Source organism: Crocuta crocuta, unplaced genomic scaffold (genome assembly GCF_008692635.1).
Source record: "Crocuta crocuta isolate KB4526 unplaced genomic scaffold, BGI_CrCroc_1.0 scaffold112, whole genome shotgun sequence".
In the NCBI taxonomy this organism is placed as follows: domain Eukaryota; kingdom Metazoa; phylum Chordata; class Mammalia; order Carnivora; family Hyaenidae; genus Crocuta; species Crocuta crocuta.
Genome location: NW_027528818.1, coordinates 6,074,237 through 6,094,299, shown reverse-complemented (window position 1 = coordinate 6,094,299; position 20,063 = coordinate 6,074,237). Strand labels below are relative to the sequence as shown.

Here is a 20,063-nt window from a genome sequence, read left to right as displayed (position 1 = left end):
ATGAGAATGTTATTAGAGAACCAGTCCAGGAGGACCAACACCTGAATAGTAGAGTTCCAGAAGAATAGGGGAGGGAAAAAATTTTTAAAAGATTGGAAAGAAATGAAAGAGTTCCAGAAAATTTTCTAGAGCTGAAGGATATAAGCTGCCCATTTGAAAGGACCTACCAGACATTTAATATAAAAAAAAAACTAAGGGATACCTACACTGAGACACACCACTGTGAAATATCACAATACTACAGACAAAAAGGAAGAGTCTGCAAGTTTCTAGAGAGAAAATACATCACATACAAGGAATCTGGATTCAGACTTCAATCTTCTCAACAGTCACAAGGGGGCCATTTCTTCAAATTATAAACATTATTTCTAACCTAGAGTTCTTTAGCCAGTCAAATCAACTTAAGAAAATAAGGAATTTTCTCATATATGAAAGATCTCAAAACATTTATGTTGCATATATCCTTTCTCAAGAAGCAAGATTTGATTTCATCAACACAAAAGTAAAATTTTAATAAAGACAACTCAGGATATAGAATACAGGAGGTCCAATATGGGAAAGAGACAACAGTAACCTCTTGGAGGACTGTCAGGAGAGCTTCCAGGATGCCAGCTATACACTGCATGTAAAGGGCACCCGGTCTGGATTGCTGAATAGGACTCCGAGGACAGCAGGATAAACGGTCGTCACCAAGATAATCCCTGGCATTCTTCCTACGGACAGAGTGTCCAGACAAGCCTATTCCAGGTTTGTATGCATATCTGGCTTGCTTTGATGCACCTATTCACTCTACCTTGCCTTGCTACCTGGAGCAGCTAAGAACACTCATTTCACCTCTCAGATGTATTCTGCTTTGACCTACTTTTAAGTGTTGGAAGAAAACCACAAAAAGTTTAGAAACAAAAACAAAAAGAACAGCATTCTTTCCACGTGACTATAAATTTACCTGCCGAATAATCCTACATCAGCAGGTCATAGCACTGCCTGAAACCTGACCCATATGGCCCTATGTTTCCAAGAACTAACTCATGACAATCCTTATTGATTTCCTGAGTAGAACTTTTTGAAATGCAGTGAACTTGATGCCTAACTAGTCCTCCTTTTCCTGGAAGCTTTAATCTAACTATAGTAGTGCTATCCTTTCCTAACTCAGTTAGTTTGGGACATTACTCATTTTTTCAAAGTAAACACCATGTTGTTTAGGAATATATCCACAAACAATAAAACTATTAAGAAAAGTAAAGAAATATTACCCCATAAGTCAGGATAATGGTACCTCTGGGGATACTAAAAGAGGAGCACAGTTAATATTCTAAAATACTAGTAATTTCTATTTTTCAACCTGACTGATAGGTAATATTTTTTTTGTTATTCTTAAACTAAAACACATATATTTTACACACTCTTATTTTGTATCAAACATTTCACAAAAACACTTTAAATTACAAAGGTATGATAAATTAAAAATAAGCAAGCCTTGGGGTGTCAGGGTGGGCCAGTCAGCTGAGCCTCCAACTCTTGATTTAGGCTCAGGTCATGATCCCAGGGTCATGGGATGGAGCCCTGCATCTGGCTGAGTGGAGCCTACTTAACATTCTCTCTCCCTCTGCCCCTTTCTCCTGCTCACACACACACACTAACTTTAAATAAAGTTAAAATCAAAGAAATGAAAATAAGAAAGCACGTGAATAGTTCACACTGAATTTCCTACTTTGTATAAGGCAAAAATTTTTAACATAAAAAAAAAAATCCTTGGGCCATGTGGATGACTGTTGGGTAGCCAACTCTTGATTTTGGCAGGGGTCATGATCTCAGTCATGGGATTGAGCCCCCCAGATGGCTCCAGCTGGGCATGGAGCCTGCTTGGGATTCTGTCTCCCTCCCTCTCTACATGCATGAAGGAAAAAAAAATCCTTTCCCACAAACTGGATATACTAACAGTTGAAATCTCCATGCTTCTTACTCAGCTTTATAACCACAACCTACAGGCAGTATCACCTAGCTATAAACTAGCTGTTAATGAGAAGCATGGGATAGGTAAAGACTGATGAGATTTCCACTCATCAGAAACTAAGAAAGCAACATCATTAAGTGGCATTTGAGCTGGTACTGACCCAGGCAGTAAATATCTTATAGATAACACAAGGAATTTATAACTTATTTCATTCCTCTGAAATATAATATCTTTAACAGTAACATTAACCTGAAATTATTGTATATTGTGAACTCTCCACCTCCACCTTACCAGTAGGAAATAATTCAGATTTTCTAAACTATGAAATACTTGAGGTGTAAAATTCTGTACAAGGCCAATTCCTCCATCTCTTCCCCACCAATTAGGATTCTAGACCCAGTCTTCTCTCTCATGTATCTTAGTTGAGTTTTAATATTTCAATGGTTCTTTCATTAACTATAAAAAAGCAAAAATCTTTATTAAAAAATTCAACTCTTCTTTCAAGTGAACTCCAGATCTTGGCTTCTTATACCTGTGTACACTCTCAAATGTCTAACTCTTTGACTCATTATCTACATATACCTTGTAATCTGCATTCTACTGCTTTACTGAAACTATTCTCTTAAATGTCAGTAAGGACTAAATTCTATTTGTCTTCATCCTCCTTTACCTTTCTGCAGACTTTATATACTTACACAGTTACCTCATTTAAAAAAATTATTTCTTCCATCTTTTTTTTTTTCTCTTTCTACCACTCAACTCACTACACTCTGATTCTTCTTCCATCTCCAGTGACAGAAATATAGCCAACCTACTAAGGTCCTGTCCTCAGCATTTCCCTTTTTACTCTATACTACCTTCCCTGGCAATGCTACCCATTCTTATGGTTAAAAACAGCACCTCTATGCTGATGATTACTAAGTATCTGTCTTCTTCTCTGAGCCATCTTCTGAACTCCAGAACCAAATTTTAAACTACCAATTTAACATCACTACAGGAATAATCAGCTAAAACTCCAAGCTTAACATGTTTAAATGGAACAAATGATAAACATCTTTCCCCACCCTGTGTTCTTCTCTAAACCTTTTAACAAAAAAAGGAGAGATTATAATGTTTATACCTCTCAAATTCCCTTGAAAATTAAATATCTGCCAAGTACTTGGTACAGTGTTTAGAATGGAGTAAATATTCAATGAGTGATAGCTAATTATTACATTGTAACATAGTGACAGTATTCAAATCTACCATTTGCTCTCAACTTTGGAGGGCATCTTTCCATGTTACAATTAGAATTATATGTATTACTTCTTTGTACAAAAACCTTTCATGACTTCCCATTTGTCTAAAAGGAAAACTAAACATACAAAACAATGATTTTTAAGACTCTTCAAAATACAACCCCCAAACAGGTATTGAATTGACTCAGAATGGGGGATTACAGAAGAATTCCTAGAACTGGGCCCTGAATGGATGAAAAGGATTTGGACAGATGTGGAAGGCAATTTCAGGTACAAAATGAGCATCAGCAAAACTCATGGAAACTCTCACATTTGGGAATTAGGGGCAACTCAAGAGCTCTGTGAAGTAATGTGGAAAATAAGGCTGTAAAATGTGGTATATTAATTTCTTGGAGCTGACATAACAAAGTTATGATAAACTCATAAACTAGGCTATAATATTCCTGTTACTGTCCCTGCTCTTCCTTTCCCTTCTGTTCTATTCTATTCCATGTTTACCTATGAGTCAATTTACCAGATCATACAGTAATTGTGAACTTCAATTTAAAAGGACTGTCAAATTATATTATTTTACATTCCCACTATAAATGCAGGAGAGTTCCACTGCTCTGCATCCTTTCCAACACATGGTATCCCTCTGTAATTTTTGCCATTCTGTGTAAGTATGTGGTAGTGTGTCTCTGTGGTTTTGTTTCCCTGGTGTTGAGTAATACTGGGCATTTTTTAAAGTTTATTGATTTATTTAGAGAGGAGAGAGTGGGGGGGGGGGGCAGGGCAGAAAGAGAGGGAAAGAGAGAATCCCAAGCAGGCTCTGCATCATCAGCACAGAGCCCCATGCAGGGCTCAAACTCAAAAACCACGAGGTCATGACCTGACCCAAAACCAAGAGTCAGATGCTTAACCAACTGAGCCACCCAGGCACCCCATTGGGCATTTTTATATTCATTTATTGGCCATTTATTTTATTATCTGTTCAAAGCTTTTTCCCATTTTAATGGATTATCTCCAATTTATTATTTTATATATTCTGAATATAAATCCTTTGTCAGTATATATATCGTAAAGATTTTTTTCCAATCTTTGCTTTGCCTTTTCATTTTCTTAATGGAATTTTTTTCAAGAACAGTTTTTAATTTAAATGAAATTCATTTTTTTCTTTTAAACTGTTTTCATGTTTTTTGTGTTCAATCTAAGAAACCATGGCCTATTTTAAGGTTGAAAATTTTTTCTATGATCAATTTTGAGTTATTCATTGTGTATGATGTGAGAAAGGATTGAGTTCATTTATTTGCATATGGATATCCAGTTATTCCACCATTACTTGTTTAAAAGACTATCCTTTCTCCACCAAATTACATTACCACCATTACTGAAAATTAATCAGCCTTGGGCCACCTGGGTGGCCCAGTTCATTAAGTGCCCAACTCTTGATTTCAGCTCAGGTAATAATCTCACAGTCATGAGATTGAGCTGTGTCGGGCTCTGCACTGACAGCATGGAGACTGCTTGGGATTCTCCCTCCTCCTCGCTCTCTGCCCCTCCCCCTCTTGAGTGCATGCACAAGTGCTCTCTCTCACTCAAAATAAACTTTAAAAAAAGAAAATTAATCAGCCTCATGTGGATCTATATTATGTTCCACTGATCTACATTACCTGTTGGCATGTCAATTCCTGCCTTAATTACTGGAACTTCATGGTAAGTCTTTAAAGCAGGTGCATAAGCCCTACAACTTTGTTTTAACAGAAGTTCTCTAATCCATAAACATGGTATAACTCTTCATTTATTCAGGTCTTTAATTTCTCTCATAGTATGTTGTGTTTGTCTGCATATATATCTTTTAATTACTTCATTAAATACAACCCTGTGTTATTCTGATGCTGCCTAACAGTACTGCATTTTAAATTTCATTTTCCAATTGTATTTTGCTAAAATTTATGAATACGATTTTTACAGTGTCACTTGTTCTAAATTTATTAGTTCTAACAGTTGTGTAGAGTTCTTAAGAATTTCTATATACATGATTTTATCCTTTAGAAATAAAGTTTTAATATCTCTTTTCCAATCCATAGGTCTTCTCTTTTTCTTGCCCTGTAAGCAATGTTTCCAGTGCAATGCTGAACAGAAGTGGTTAGAGCAGATATCTTTGCCTTAGGATCAACCTTAAAAGGAAAACATTCCCTTTGTCACCTTTAACCACGACATTGGCTGTGGGTTTTTCACAGATGCACTTAACAGGTTGAAGAAGATGCTCTTATTCCTAGTAGGGACTCTGTATAATAGATGTTGAATTTTTGGCAAATGGGTTTTGTGCGGTCACTGATATGATCATATGATTTTTCCTTTTTATTTTGTTAATGTGATGAATTACTAGATTGATTAAACCTACCTTCCTGGGATAAATCCTATTTGGGTCATATGACCCCTTTTATATGTCACTGGATTCAATTCCTAGTATTTTATCAAGAACGTTTTTATCTAGGCCCATGAAGGATATTGTTTGAGGATTTCTTTTCCTATGTTCACTGTCTGGTCTTGGTATCAAGATAATGCTGGCCTCAAAATGAGTTAGGAAATGCTACCTTGTCTATTTTCTAAAAGAGTTATGTAAAATTAGTATTATTTCTTTCCTAAATGTTTGTTAGATAATCAATAAAGCCATTCAGCCCTGGAGGTTTCTTTGTGGAAAAGATTTTGACTAGGAACTCAATTTAATTTAAGATATAGGGCTATTCAGATTTTCTATTCCTCTTGGAATGATTTTCAAGGATTTGCCTACTTCATCTGGATTGCCAAGCTTATGGGCATAAAGTTGTTCATAATATTTAATGTCTACACTAACGAGTCTTTCATTCCTTATATTAGTAATTTTTGCCTTCTGTGTTTTTTTCTTTGTGCAGTCTACTTGAGATTTATCAATTTCTTAATCTTTCCAAAGGGCCAGTTAGTAGATAATTTCTCTACTGTGTGCCCACTTTTTACTTCACTGACTAGTTTCTATTTTTACTATTTCCTTTCTTCTACTTTGGGTTTAATTGGATCCTTACATTGTAGCTTACTGAGGTGAAAGCTTGAATGATTTTAGACTTTTCTAATGTAAGTATTTGACACTATAAATTTCCCTTTAAGCACTGATTTAGCTACATCCTTCAAATTTTGATTATGTTTTCATTTTCATTCAATTAAGATATTCTCTAATTTCTCTTGTGATTTCTTTTTAATCCATGAGTTATATAAAAGTGAGCTGTTTAATATCCAAATATTTGAGGATTCTGAAGCATTTTTTGTTGTTAATTTCTAACATAATTCTGCTTTTGTCAAACAACTTTCTCTGTATGATTTCAACACTTTATTTTTTTTAATGTTATATTTATTTCTGAGAGAGAGAGAGAGAGAGAGACAGCGTGAGCAGAGGAGGGTCAGAGAGAGAGGGAGACACAAAATCCGAAGCAGGCTCCAGGCTCGGAGCTAGCTGTCAGCACAGAGCCCGACGGGTTCAAACCCATGAACCGTGAGATCATGACCTGAGCTGAAGTCGGATGCTTAACCGACTGAGCCACCCAAGCGCCCCTGATTTCAACACTTTAAATAGTATTGAGATGTATAGGCACACCCGGCTGGCTCTGTCGGTTGAGTGTCTGACTTTGGCTCAGGTCATGATCTTATGGTTCATGGGCTTAAGCCCCACATCGGGCTCTGTGCTGACAGCTCAGAGCCTGGAACCTGCTTCAGATTCTGTGTCTCCCTCTCTCCTCCCCCAACCCTGCTCTCACTCTGTCTCCCTCTCAAAAATAAACTTTAAAAAATTTTTTTTAATCTGGTCTCAGTTATTCCATCACAATCTGAAGTGGAAGAACTCCCAATCTTGTTTGTCTGAAAGCAGATGCTCTCTAAAATTGTACTTGCTGGGTTTTAAAAACTCTATTTAAATCCTCTTTTTATTTTTTCCAGCATTAATTCTCATTTCTATGAAACTTACCTGCTACACATTTCTGTTTCAAAAAACTGCTCTGGCTATTCCTGCACATATACTCTTCCATACAATCTTTAGGTCCATATAATCAATTTCTCACAAACTTGATCTAACATTTGATAGAAGTGGAATTAAATATATAGATATAGATTAACTGGAAGAAACTGACATCCTCCACAATATTGACTCTTTCCATCTCTCCTATCCAAGTAAAAAGCACATCTCTTTGTTTACTAAAATCTTCTTTCATGTGCTTCAGTATCATGAATTCATTGACTTTAAATAAGTCCCATATATCTTTTATATTTATTTCTCAACATTTTATATATTTTTGTTAATTTTCTGAGAGGAATCTTATTTTCCATGATCTCTTCTAATTCCTTACAAAAGAATGCTAAATATTTTTATGTTAATTTGTACCTACCAAACTACCAAGCACTCTTATTAGTTCTAATGGATTTTCATGGATTTCCTTGGATTTTTCCAGGTAGATAATCATATTATCTGAAAATAATAATTTGGTCTTCCTAGTAATGTTTATATATTTTTTCATTATATTGCTTGATTACAGGAAAATACTAAACAATAGTTATAGTAGTGCTCATACTTATCGTCTTTCCTATTTTTTTAATTTTTATGTTTATTTTATTTTTGAGAGAGACAGAGCATGAGTCGGGGAGGGGCAGAGAGAGGAAGGGAGACACAGATTCTGAAGCAGGCTCCACCAGATGCAGGGCTCAACCCCACAAGGCGCGAGATCATTACCTGAGCCGAAGTTGGATGCTTAACTGACTGAGCCACCCAGGCACCGCATCTTCTTTCATATTTTAAAGTAATTAGGGGCGCCTGGGTGGCTTAGTCGGTTAAGCGTCCGACTTTCGCTTAGGTCATGATCTCGAGGTTCCTGGGTTTGGGCCCCGCGCCGGGGTCTGTGCTGACTGCCAGCTCAGAGCCTGGAGCCTGTTTCAGTCTGTGACTCCCTCTCTCTCTGACCCTCCCCTGCTCACGCTGTCTCTCTCTCTCTCTCCTAGAAATAAATAAAACATTTAAAAAAAATTTTAAAGTAATTACTCCAGGGGTACCTGGATGGCTCCGTCGGTTAAGCGTCTGACTTTGGCTCAGGTCATGATCCCACGGTTCCTGGGTTCGAGCCCTGCGTCAGGCTCTGTGCTGCGTCGGGCTCTGTGCTGCATCGGGCCCTGTGCTGACAGCTCGGAGCCTGAAGCCTGCTTCAGATTCTGTGTCTCCCTCTCTCTCTGACCCTCTCCTGCTCATACTGTCTCTATCTCTCTCTCAAAAATAAATAGAACATTAAAGAAAAAAAGTTTTTAATAATAAAATAATTACTCCAGTACTACATCATTAAACAGGATTCTTGCTGTTGGTTATATAAGCTATTTCTTATAATGTACAGAAATATACATCCATATTTATATTATTAAGAGTTTTTATCAAGAATGGATGTCCAATTTCATAAAATATCATTTCATCAGATATTTTATCTCTATTAACATATCACAGGTAATATTAGTAGGGGTATATGTTATAATAATGGTTTTCTTAATACTGAATCATCCTTGTGTATCTAACTCTATTGGTAATGGATTTAATATATGACTGCATTTTATATATTTATTACTATTCCATTTTTTATTTTTGCACCTATACTCACTAGTAAGACTGTAGTTGGTATCTTTGGTTTTTGGTCTCTGTCAGAAATAAAATTATTCTAATTTTATAAAATGTATTACTTTTTTTTGAAATGTATATATTTTGAGAGAGTGAGCACGTGGTGGGGGAGGGCCAGAGGTAGAAAGAAAGAGACAGAGAATCCCAAGTGCAGAGAAGACAGTGCAGAGCCTGACTCAGGGCTCGATCCCATGAAGCATGAGATCATGACCTTAGCCGAAATGAAGAGTTGGACGCTTAAGCGACTGAGCCAACCAGGCACCTCAAACGTATTAGTTTTATAATCAAGAATAAAGTTTAAAAAACAAAGCTTAAGACTCTGGAGCTATAATTATAAAATCTTACAGGTCATTTTTTTCATTCCACCCTACATTCTAGAGTATAAATCTTAAGTCTTTCTTGCACATACCATTATCCTCAAAACTCCCTTTGCAAAAGTAAAAGAGATTTCAGGCACTAGGGGCTTTTCAAGTTCTTCCTGGAATTCTCTTCCCCCAGATGTTTCTATTTCTACAGCCCAATCACTTGCTTTATTTTAGTATAAACGAAAATGCTGCTTCTTCAGAGAAGGCTTCCCTGACCACCCTAACTGAAATATCCTCTACCCACTCCATCTATCTCTGGTCCTGATTTATTCTTCATAGCCATTCTGAAATATTTTATTCCCAATTCCTAGAAATGTAGTTGACAATTGGCAGTAAGTGGTCAATTAATATTTGCTGAAGGAACAAATGAATGAAATTAAGTGGATTTCTACACAGTATAATTAGAAGTTTCCCAGAATAATTACCCCATTCTGGTGCCATACTACCTAAAATGCCTGTGACTAGCCATAAGGGTACCACATAAATCATTAGTCAATAATGCCTTGGTAAAATGATTTCATTTATCAGATTCTTTCTTCCGTAATCAGTTCTCTAAGCCATAAACACCTGGGTTCCATGTAAAAGAAGAAAAATAAAGAGTCTTCCAGAAACAAACTGTTGTACTCTTTTTTTCCAAATAATAATGATACCAAACCAGCACAAGATAAATATATTCTGCCTAGTGTTCTTGGTGGCCCTCTTCTTAGGGTTAAATACAAGAAAGGAAAACTATACAGCAAAGGGAAAGCATTGGGCAAAGAAGCAATAGTTGGTCTGGGTGACGTGGAGGGGATGAAAGTCCCCCGGAGTTCCTGAACTCTTTGGTGAATCACACCTAGAAGTGGTCATACAGAAAGTGAATCTTCAAGGAAGAAGTAGACACTGATTATGAGAATTTAGTATGTTCTGTTAGCTGGACTTCTCTTAATGGACTTTGAACCAGTTTTAGATTCAAATATAATAGGAACATTCTGGTTACCAAGTCCACTGAGAACAAAGGAAAAGATGTACCTTCCCCTTCCCACTGAATTTAACCATAGCTACCTTGGAATACTGGACAGACACAAACAAGCAAGAAAAAGAAGCAGACTCCAGAACACACAGCCTGATATCCTAACTTGTTTCTTGGTCCTGTCACTATACCACTACGCTGGTACTAAGGACCAGTAAGAGTAGTATCTTTCATAGAATACAGAGAAAACAGATTTTTTAAAGACAGCCAACTCTCCATTTGTCCACCTCATCTCTTACCAAATATTTGTCTATTAATGTGACAGATTATAATTTAGATCCTTTCCAGTATTCAGTCTTTACTGAATGGTGGGAACAGAAGCCAGGCCCTGGAAGGTTGTATGTTTCTGGTACTGTTATTTTTCTACTCCTATCTCCTATTCTTGGATGTTATCAACAACAAGAAAATAACCAAATATGCTAATGATGCAGAGTTCTATATGTATAAAATTTGAAAACCTTTCTTTTCTGATTTATAAATCATCCAAACTCTTAAGTACACATATAGGATTAAAATATGATAGATCCCCATGCTGAATTAGATATGATAGAATAACGAAGGAGGCAAAGATGGCAAATAAAGGAAATAGAATTTCCTTTCCTTCTAATTTGAGATGAATTTAATTTATGTATTTAGGTACACTCTATACCTGCAAATTCTGTAATCCAAAACAATGGATTTTATCAGGAATTAAAAGATATCTCTCCACTAATACTTTGTGTTCTTTCTTTCAACTTTTTCCTCCCAGTTCATTCCAATATATGCATGTTCCAACAACTCAGGTGAGCCTGGAGTTAATTATCTCAACCTTCTATTACCTAAATTATATAAGGACACATGACACATACATGTACAATTTCATGCATTGTACATTTCTACTCTCAAATATCTGTCTCCCATTAATTTCAGAGTTAGTTCATGTATTGATTTCTATGAACAAAACAGAAATGTAATATACACTAGATGCCTAACCTCTTCATTTTCTACTCCATTGCTGGAAAGCTCCAAAACAGAACCTCCACTGTCAACCACTGCTGATGTCATTGTTTATTCCCTGAGGAAGCTTCAAACGCTATTAACCAATGTAATTTAAAGGTTCATGGATGATTGCCAATGTTATAGGTTTGTATTATCATGTTTCAAAAGTCAATAAACATGGAGTGAAGTAGATATCCAGAAATCCAATCTTCCAAAGATGATTAACCAGAGAGCCTAAAAAGAGGAAGAATTTGAAAAATTATTAAAAATATACAGGAAGGATATAAAGCACAACCTATTTTACAATCTAATCTTTGATATTTTTGTAAACTAAAAGGAACTAGGCTTATAAAGCCCTGTGTCAAAAGAGGGCAGTAATGAGCACATTCTACTTCTTAGAGCTGTCAAGTTCCTAAGCAATCTATTGCAAGCAAGCTATTGTACATGGACGACCTTATGATATTTGTTTCTTATTCTAAGAGAGAAAATGTTATAACTTTATCCTTTTATGAAGATGTACTTTTATTCCTGAAATATTTTGGTAGACATTTTTAAAACTTTTTATGCACTGATAACAAAATATTGACTTCTAAAATTATTTGCCTGTTTAACAAATCAAAAGATTTACTGGTTTGTAAATATTTCATTCTTCTTCTTTGGCTCATTTGGTTTCTTTCTCTAAATAATATAATTAGACTTGTCTTTGTCTTTTGCTTATGGTAACAATCTCATTTAGTGTTCACATTTTGAATACTCTACAAGGACTGTAAAACAGATTAATGTGAGTTGTTTATATTTTCAAACAGAGAAGTTTAAAAATAAAGTCGTAAAATCACTTGGAATTCCTTTAATATTACTTTATCATTCTTTCCTCAGTAATTATTTTGCTTCTGGTTAAAAATTCAACGTAGCAAATGATTTCAAATAAACATAATCCACGCTTTTTTTCCCCTAGCAGAAAAGACTGTCAATATATAATATATACATAATCTAGATTTATGCTTTAGATAATTTCTAAAAGGTTATATTTTACTGATTTTATGTATATTAAATTTTTCAAAGAGAAATTAAAGCTTTCTTTTTTCTTTTTTTTTTTTTTTTTTTTTTTTTTTTTTTAAGTAGACTCCACGCCCAGCATGGAGCCCAACACAGGGCTCCAACTCAAGACCTTAAGGTCAAGACTTGAGCTGAGATCAAGAGTCTGACACGTAACTGACTGAACTACTTAGGTGCCCTGTAAAATTTACTTCTTACAGATTTTTTTGATATAAAAATTAAATAATGCAAAAAAATTAAGCATAAAGAGAAATGAAGATATATTTCTAATAAACCATTCCATTAATATTATGTCCTACATTAAGTTTGACTACTGATACCACACAGATATGGAAAGAGAATAATAAAGAATTTCTATAAATTTATACAATAAAAGAAATACCTAGAAAAAAATTTCACCATACCTCCTAAGATTCATTCAGGACTATGAGTATTCTTCTTGATCTTATCAACAGAAAATGGGATAGGACACATTTGTATCTTAACAAATATTAGTAAAAATCCACAGTACACATCACACTGAAGCTCATTACTATCATATAAGGTAACAACTATTTTCAATTTTTGTTTTCTTAACATATAGGTAATATTGGCAGAAATAAAGTTTACTTACAATTTGAATGTTAAGTAGTCTAAGCATCCTTCACTATTTTCACAACTTGGTAAGAGCTAAAATATAAACCAGCAGTTCTTTGGAACTACTATTTGGGGGGAAAAAAGACAGCATTAATATAATTCCATTTAAAAATATTTTGCCCAAAATAGGTATGATTCAGACAATATGTACTTACTACAACAAACCATCTGCAAATCCTGATAACACACATTATATAATGGACATAATAAAGAAGTTTTTTCTAGGCTATTGAGAATCAGAAGTTTTTAACAAACTTAAATATTTAAGTCACCACCAAATTGTGAAATTATTGAATAATGACAGATCCAACATGTATGGCCTATGCCTCATATTATGGACTATATTTCAATGAACCAATAGGATTTTAACACATGGCTGCAGGTATAACCCCTGATGCCCAGGAGTATAAAATCAAGTTTAAAAAGACTAACCCAGAAAACTACTGCAAAACAAAATTAACAATATATTATATTGCCTATTAAGTCACTTTCCTCTTCTCTCACCCTCCAAATTTAGCTTGCATACACATCCAAACATCCCAAGCCTCCTCAAATAGCTCTCCTCCCTTCAAAGGCTAATCTATGAACCTAAGCACTGGATGTTAGGCCTTGCTCCATTGATCATTCCTTCCTCTTCTTTAACTTTCTCTTACTTAACTTTGGGTCCTTTCCCTCAATATCTAAACATTTGTAAGACTCCTTCATCTTAAACATAGAGAAGTCCTCCTCCATAACTCTGCATGCCCCTCCACCTACTATTCTAGTTTCTTCTTTTCTCAGAGATGGTTTCAGAAAAAAACACTTATCTTCTGTCTCTACTTCCTAATTCCTCAGGTAGTCCTCCTTGTATGGAGGTTTGGCATCCAGCACCACCAGCTGAAATTTTTACTCTAAATTCTGATTGTCAATCAAATCCAATGGATACCTTTCTGTTTTCATAGGATTTAATGTCTCTTAAATATTTGATACTATTGATCATTCCCTCCTTGAAACTCTATCTTGAATTTATCTTCTCCCTCTCTAGCTACTCTTTTTCAATTCCCTTCTACAGGCCCACCCCTAATTTTCAAGGGGCTTGGAGCAAGAGTACAAATGGAAGCCCACATTCCACATGCCTAAATATTTTAAAGTTATAAATTAAGCTAACAAGCTGATAAATTATTACTCTATCCTATCTTCACATATATACTTTTATAACAACCGAAAAGAGTGAGTTCTGATTTGGAATTCTCCCTGGGAGCATGGGAGTCACTCAAGTTCTTTTGGAGCTTGCCCCGTTTTCTCTTCCCACCTTTAGCTCCACTTCATACTATAAGGAGCCAAATATATATACACATAAACATCCCATCCCACATGTCCAAATTCTGGCCACATGCCTGCAAACAACTGCTGCTAGGTGATCCCTTGGGCCTGAAGAAGCCCATACATGTGTTCAGTCGAGAAAGGAGAGAATCAGGGAAGAAGATTTTGAAGGGCTACATGGGCAGGGAATTCTGGGATTCAAATACTCAGAGCTTAATCTAGAAATGGGTACCAGATGGACTAGTTCCTTCGCACATTCCCCCTTCCCCACCCCTGCCCACCAAATCCTCATCCTACCAGAAGGGTTAGAGCTAGACAAAGGCTAGATTTGGACCTCTTAAAGCACAAGGCCTAGAGCAAGGTTCCTGCTTGGCAAAGTCCAACAACAGTGCTACTCTCTGGTCAGCCCTTAGGTAGAGATGTTTTCAGGATCTCATCCCTAATTTTCTTCTGATTCTTTACACTCTTTCTAAGCTACCTCATATACTGCCATGGCTTCACGAAAATCTCTCTTCCAGTTTAAACCATTTTATGGGCTCCAGTTTGTCTACTAGATACTTTCTTGTGTCTACTTCCCTGTGAAATTAAAGAGGGTATAAATAAATAGTAAGCATCTATTCCAGGCACTCCATTAATTTATTCAGTCATTCAACAAATACTGAGCACCTATTATGTTAGCAGTTTTCAGTGCTAGAGATGCAGCAGTGAGTAAAGCAAAAATCCTCATTCTTATGGGTCTTAAATTCCAACAGAAAGAGATGAAAATAAACAAAATATGTTTAGCATACATGTAGATAGTGATAAAGGCTAAGGAGACAAATGAACCAAAGGGAAAGAATATTCAGCAGGGAAGAGAAAACTGTAATTTCAAGTTGGGTGGTCAGAGAAGAATTCACTAGAAAACTGACATGAATAAAGACTTGAAAGTAGAGAGTAAGCTGTGACAATGAATGGGGGAAGAGTCCTGTAGTCGAAGGAAAGGGAAATGCAGTATCTTCAGGAGGGAGTATGCCTAACTAGTTCAAGGATCAGCAAGGAGGCCAAAATGGCTGGAGTGAAGTGAGCAAGAGGAAGAAAGAGTAGATGATAGAGAGTTAAGGGAAGCGGGTCATGTAGGCCCTCTTTGAGGACTGTGACTTTTACTCCAGGGAGAAGGATAGTTTTATGCAGAGAGATGACTTGATTATTATAAGAATCATTTAGAAGCTGGGTTGAGAACAGACAAGGAGGCAAGCACAGAAACAGGGAGATCGGTTAGAAAGCTACTATAATAATTAGGTGAGAAATGACAGTGGTTAGGACCAAAGTGGTAGGTTCTGGAGAGAGTGAAAAGTGGTCAACTGTTGGATACATTTTGAAGGTAAACAGATAAGATTTAATAGCAATTTGGATGTGGATGTGAGATAGAGAAGAATCAAGAATGAATCCAAAGATAGCAGTCAGAGTACATAGGAATAGCCATTAAATGGGATAAAGAAAAGTGTGGGAGAAGTCCAATATGACCCAAACTAAACTCACATTTTCCTAACATAGGAAATTGTGCTTAGCTCAGTAATGTACCCTAACACCCACACAAACTATCTAAAAAGAAGAGTTCCTGAAGTTGAGAGTTCCTGAAAAACAGACTTCCATCAACACCATCATACTTTCCCACTCTTCACCCCATTTCTACAATCTTATATCCTCTGCCCTAGCTGAAGTCTTATCATTTCTCTATATTGTTTTAATGGCCTCATAATTTGCCTCTTTATCTCTAATTTTCCCACCCTTGAACTCCATTTCTGCAATATTAGGAAGATCCAAGATGGAATAATTTTAAGCCCCTCTCAAAATTCTTCAATAGTTTCTCATTAATTGCATCACTTTTACTTGAAATAGTTGCAACCTCTTTGCAAACATCCTAATTTAAAAGGAACAAGTAAGGGAGATAGGTCTATTTTACAGAAGTTATGAAATGTTCATTCTGATATTCTCAGGTATGGAAATCACAAATCTAATCCACACCCACTTGTCCAGGCCCATCTTCCTTTATTCCCTCTATCTAACTGTAAACCACAGTTGTTTATAGTTCTCTATGTTCTTCTCTCTTTTCATGAACATCCTTCCTTTGCTTGACCATCTGGCCAACCCTAGTTGTCTACAGGTCTCAGGTTGTAAGTATCCTCATCCTCTCATGCTCAACATCATTTTCTTTTTTTTTTTATGTATTTAAATGCAAGTTAGTTAACATATAAAGTTAGTTAACATATAATGTAATAATGGTTTCAGGAGTAGAATTTAGTGATTCATCACTTACATATAACACCCAGTGCTCATCCCAACAAGTGCCCTCCTTAATGCCCATCACCCATTTAGCCCATCCCCCTACCCAACACTCCTCCTGCAACTTAGTTCTCTGTATTTAAGACTCCCTTAAAAAAAAAAAAAAAAAGACTCTCAAGTTTTACCTCCCTCTCTCTTTTTATCTTATTTGTCCTTCTCTTCCCCTATATTCATCTAGTTTATTTCTTACATTCCACCTATGAGTGAAATCATATGATAGACTCAATATCATTTTCTAGGACTCTCCTTCCCCATCCACACCATGTGCCACCCTCACAAAAACATCAGGGAAATAACAGCTTCCAGTGGACCCTTTACTTGCCACCTCCTATCAACTCTATCCAGCCCAACACCTATGACTTTGTTTCAGTGCCTTCTAAAACCCTGCTCCTCTTTACCTTCCTAGTCTTATTTTGGACTACTTTCCCAAAGTAACAAATTTTTAAAATCTGTAGTTTATATCACCTAAACCAGGCCCTTTCGAATAGTAGATATACAGTAAAGACATGACAAATACAGAATAAACATGTTCCAATCAGACAAGTATCTTCACTGTTCACTTCACATAGCATGCCCATCCCCACACCTATCCCTTTGCTAGTGTTCTTCTCTCACCAGGAAGGCCCTCTTTGGTTACTCAAATTCCACCTATTCCTCAAGGACAAATTTTTCCCTACAACTGAGTCACCTCTTTCTTATCTGTTAACTACACCAGTTCTTTCAATAATATTTATTTAGCACTTACTATATCTAAACACAGAACTATGCCAGGAACACAAAAATAAAGTCAGAGGGTGCCTGGGTGGCTCAGTCGGTTAAGCGTCCGACTTCGGCTCAGGTCATGATCTCACAGTCCTTGAGTTCGAGCCCCGTGTCAGGTTCTGTGCAGAGCCTGCTTCAGATTCTGTGTCTCCCTCTCTCTGCCCCTCCCCCACTAGTGCTCTCTTCTCTCTCTCAAAAACAAAATAATTTAAAAAAATTTTTTTAATAAAAAAAATAAAGTCGGGATTCAGCCTTCAAACAGCTTTAAAGTCTAGTAAGGAGAAACAATATAGAAGCAATTACAATCATGTAAATGCCATTAAAGAAACTACAAAATATAGTGAAAACATAAAAAAACAGAAATCCAAGTCGACCTCAGAGAGTTCTAGTGACTTCAGAAAGGAATCACCATTTGCTCTGACACTTTAAGACAGGATAGAAATTGGCACAGCAATAAGAAGAGAAACAACTTTGAATGATAAATGCTAGTCTCAGGACTGAAAAGAAACTGTGAAAAATGAGAAAACCTTAAATATCACTCAGGAAATCTCTGCTCAGACTATAATTTAGTTGCTTAGAGTACAAATCACACTCTCATCAAAAATAGTTTAAGGGGGGGGCGCCTGGGTGGCTCAGTCAGTTAAGCATCCAACTTTGGCTCAGGTCATGATCTCACGGTTCATGGGTTGGAGCCCCGCATCGGGCTCTGTGCAGACAGCTAGCTCAGAGCCTGGAGCCTGTTTCAGATTCTGTGTCTCCCTCTCTCTCTGACCCTCCCCTGCTCACGCTGTCTCTCTCTCTCTCAGAAATAAAAAACATTTAGAATCTACCTTAAGATTACTACACATGAGTAAATGTGATATGAAGTCTTGTTCAGGTTCTAGTTCTCAAGTTGAATGATGGATTGTGTGTTTAATAAACAAACAGCCATGCTTGGGCTAACTGTTTAAGTATGTCATGAATCAAGGATTATGATTCATCTAATAACTGGGTTCCAAGGAAGGGCACTTAAAACCATACTAATTTTATTATTTTCCCATCCAAAGTGTGAAAAACTAAATTGGTCTCTTTAAATATGTCATGCAATTTGAAAAATATTTGCTAATCCTTTGGCAAATTATCTTTTTTCAATTTTTTAACAGGCTATGTTAATTGTTTCTGATCTAATTGCTTCTTTTTTTAATGTTTATTTATTTATTTATTTATTTATTTATTTTGAAAGACAAAGAGAGTTTGTGTGTGTGCATGTGCACACATATGAGTAGGAGGAGGGGCAGAGAGAGAGAATGTAAGCACAATGTAAAGCCCAGTGCAGAGTCAAACTCACAAACCTGTGAGATTATGACCTGAGCTGAAATCAAGAGTCAGAAGCTTAACCCACTGAACAACCCAGGTGCTCATAGTTATTTTCATTCTTTACATAAAGTGTCTGGCACACTGTGAGCAATGAATGTCACTTAATTTATTATCATGTCTTCGTAGAATCTGTAAGAACTATACCACATTGCTAAAGCTTCATGTAAGAATAAAGCAGTAGCAGAATAGATGATAATTCCTAAAACCTAATTGTTCCTCATGCAAAACTGGGAAGTTCCTTCTTATAATTTGTTAAAGCAAAAATTAGGGGTGCCTGTGTGACTCAGTCGGTTGAGTGTTGAACTCCTGGTTTCAGCTCAGGTCATGATCTCACAGTTCCTGAGTTTGAACCCCACATCAGGCTCTGATCTGAAAGTGGGGAGCCTGCTTGGGATTCTCTCACCCTCTCTGCCCTTCGCTGACTTGCACTCTCTCTCTCAAGATACAGAAATAAAATTTTTAAAAAATTAGTACTTTTTTTTTTTTAGTACAACATTTTAAAGGGATAAAAAGTAGGGGCACCTGGGTGGCTCAGTTGGAAGAGCATGCAACTCTTGACCTTAGGGTTGTGAGTTTGAGCCCCATGTTATGTATAGAGATTATTTAAAAATGAACAAACTCTTTAAAATAAAGGGATAAGGGGCGCCTGGGTGGCTTAGTCGGTTAAGCGTCCAACTTTCACTCAGGTCATGATCTCGCGGTTCGTGGGTTCGAGCCCCGCGTCGGGCTCTGTGCTGACTGCCAGCTCAGAGCCTGGAGCCTGTTTCAGAGTCTGTGACTCCCTCTCTCTCTGACCCTCCCCTGCTCACGCTCTCTCTCTCTCTCCTAGAAATAAATAAAACATTAAAAAAATTAAAAATAAATAAATTAATTAAATAAAATAAAGGGATAAAAAATAAACTAATGAATCTTTTTAAAAAAGAATTCCATTGTGAAAATGGGAATGAGATCATTTTGAGGGAACTTAGTCTAAGGAGTATACAGTTTAGAAATATTTGGGCCCATAAGTCAGAACTGGAAATAATTTTGGCAGCAATAGTTCATGTCATGGGACCTACATTAGGGCAAGGTGATTGATTCAGATATTTAAAATTAGGTGTTAGAAACTTACAAGATAAGAGAAATTGCAGAAAAGTCCTTTTAATCTGGAAGAGATCTTAGAGCTCATTTTACACAAGAAATAGATGGAAGAGGCTAATTGAAAAATCGAGTGAAATAGCTTGCCAACCATAAAAATAGTTTTGCATTTCAAAAATCCCATACCATGGATAACAGTATCTTAGCATCCTCATTTACTCATAGCCCTGATATTGTTCTCCAATTAAGATACATGTTCTTAATCTTATACATTCTTATGTGAAATATATATGAATGATATATAGATAAAAAGTAAATTTAGATAATCTGTGACTTTATCTAAATT

General features: G+C 36.2%; 1 protein-coding gene across 3 annotated transcripts in view; it reads right to left on the bottom strand.

Annotated features, from left to right (window-relative positions):
- The window catches only part of ELF2 (E74 like ETS transcription factor 2), a 67,536-nt gene extending 54,557 nt beyond the window's left edge, over positions 1–12,979 (bottom strand). For all 3 annotated transcript variants that reach the window (XM_077755965.1, XM_077755966.1, XM_077755969.1), the window contains exons 1-2: positions 12,876–12,979; positions 11,201–11,440 (exon numbers count right to left, since the gene is read on the bottom strand). In XM_077755965.1, coding sequence (XP_077612091.1) covers positions 11,201–11,272 — 72 coding nt within the window. In that variant the 5' untranslated portion in view covers positions 11,273–11,440; positions 12,876–12,979. The remainder of the gene's footprint in view (positions 1–11,200; positions 11,441–12,875) is intronic.
- Between the last annotated feature and the right edge of the window lie 7,084 nt (positions 12,980–20,063).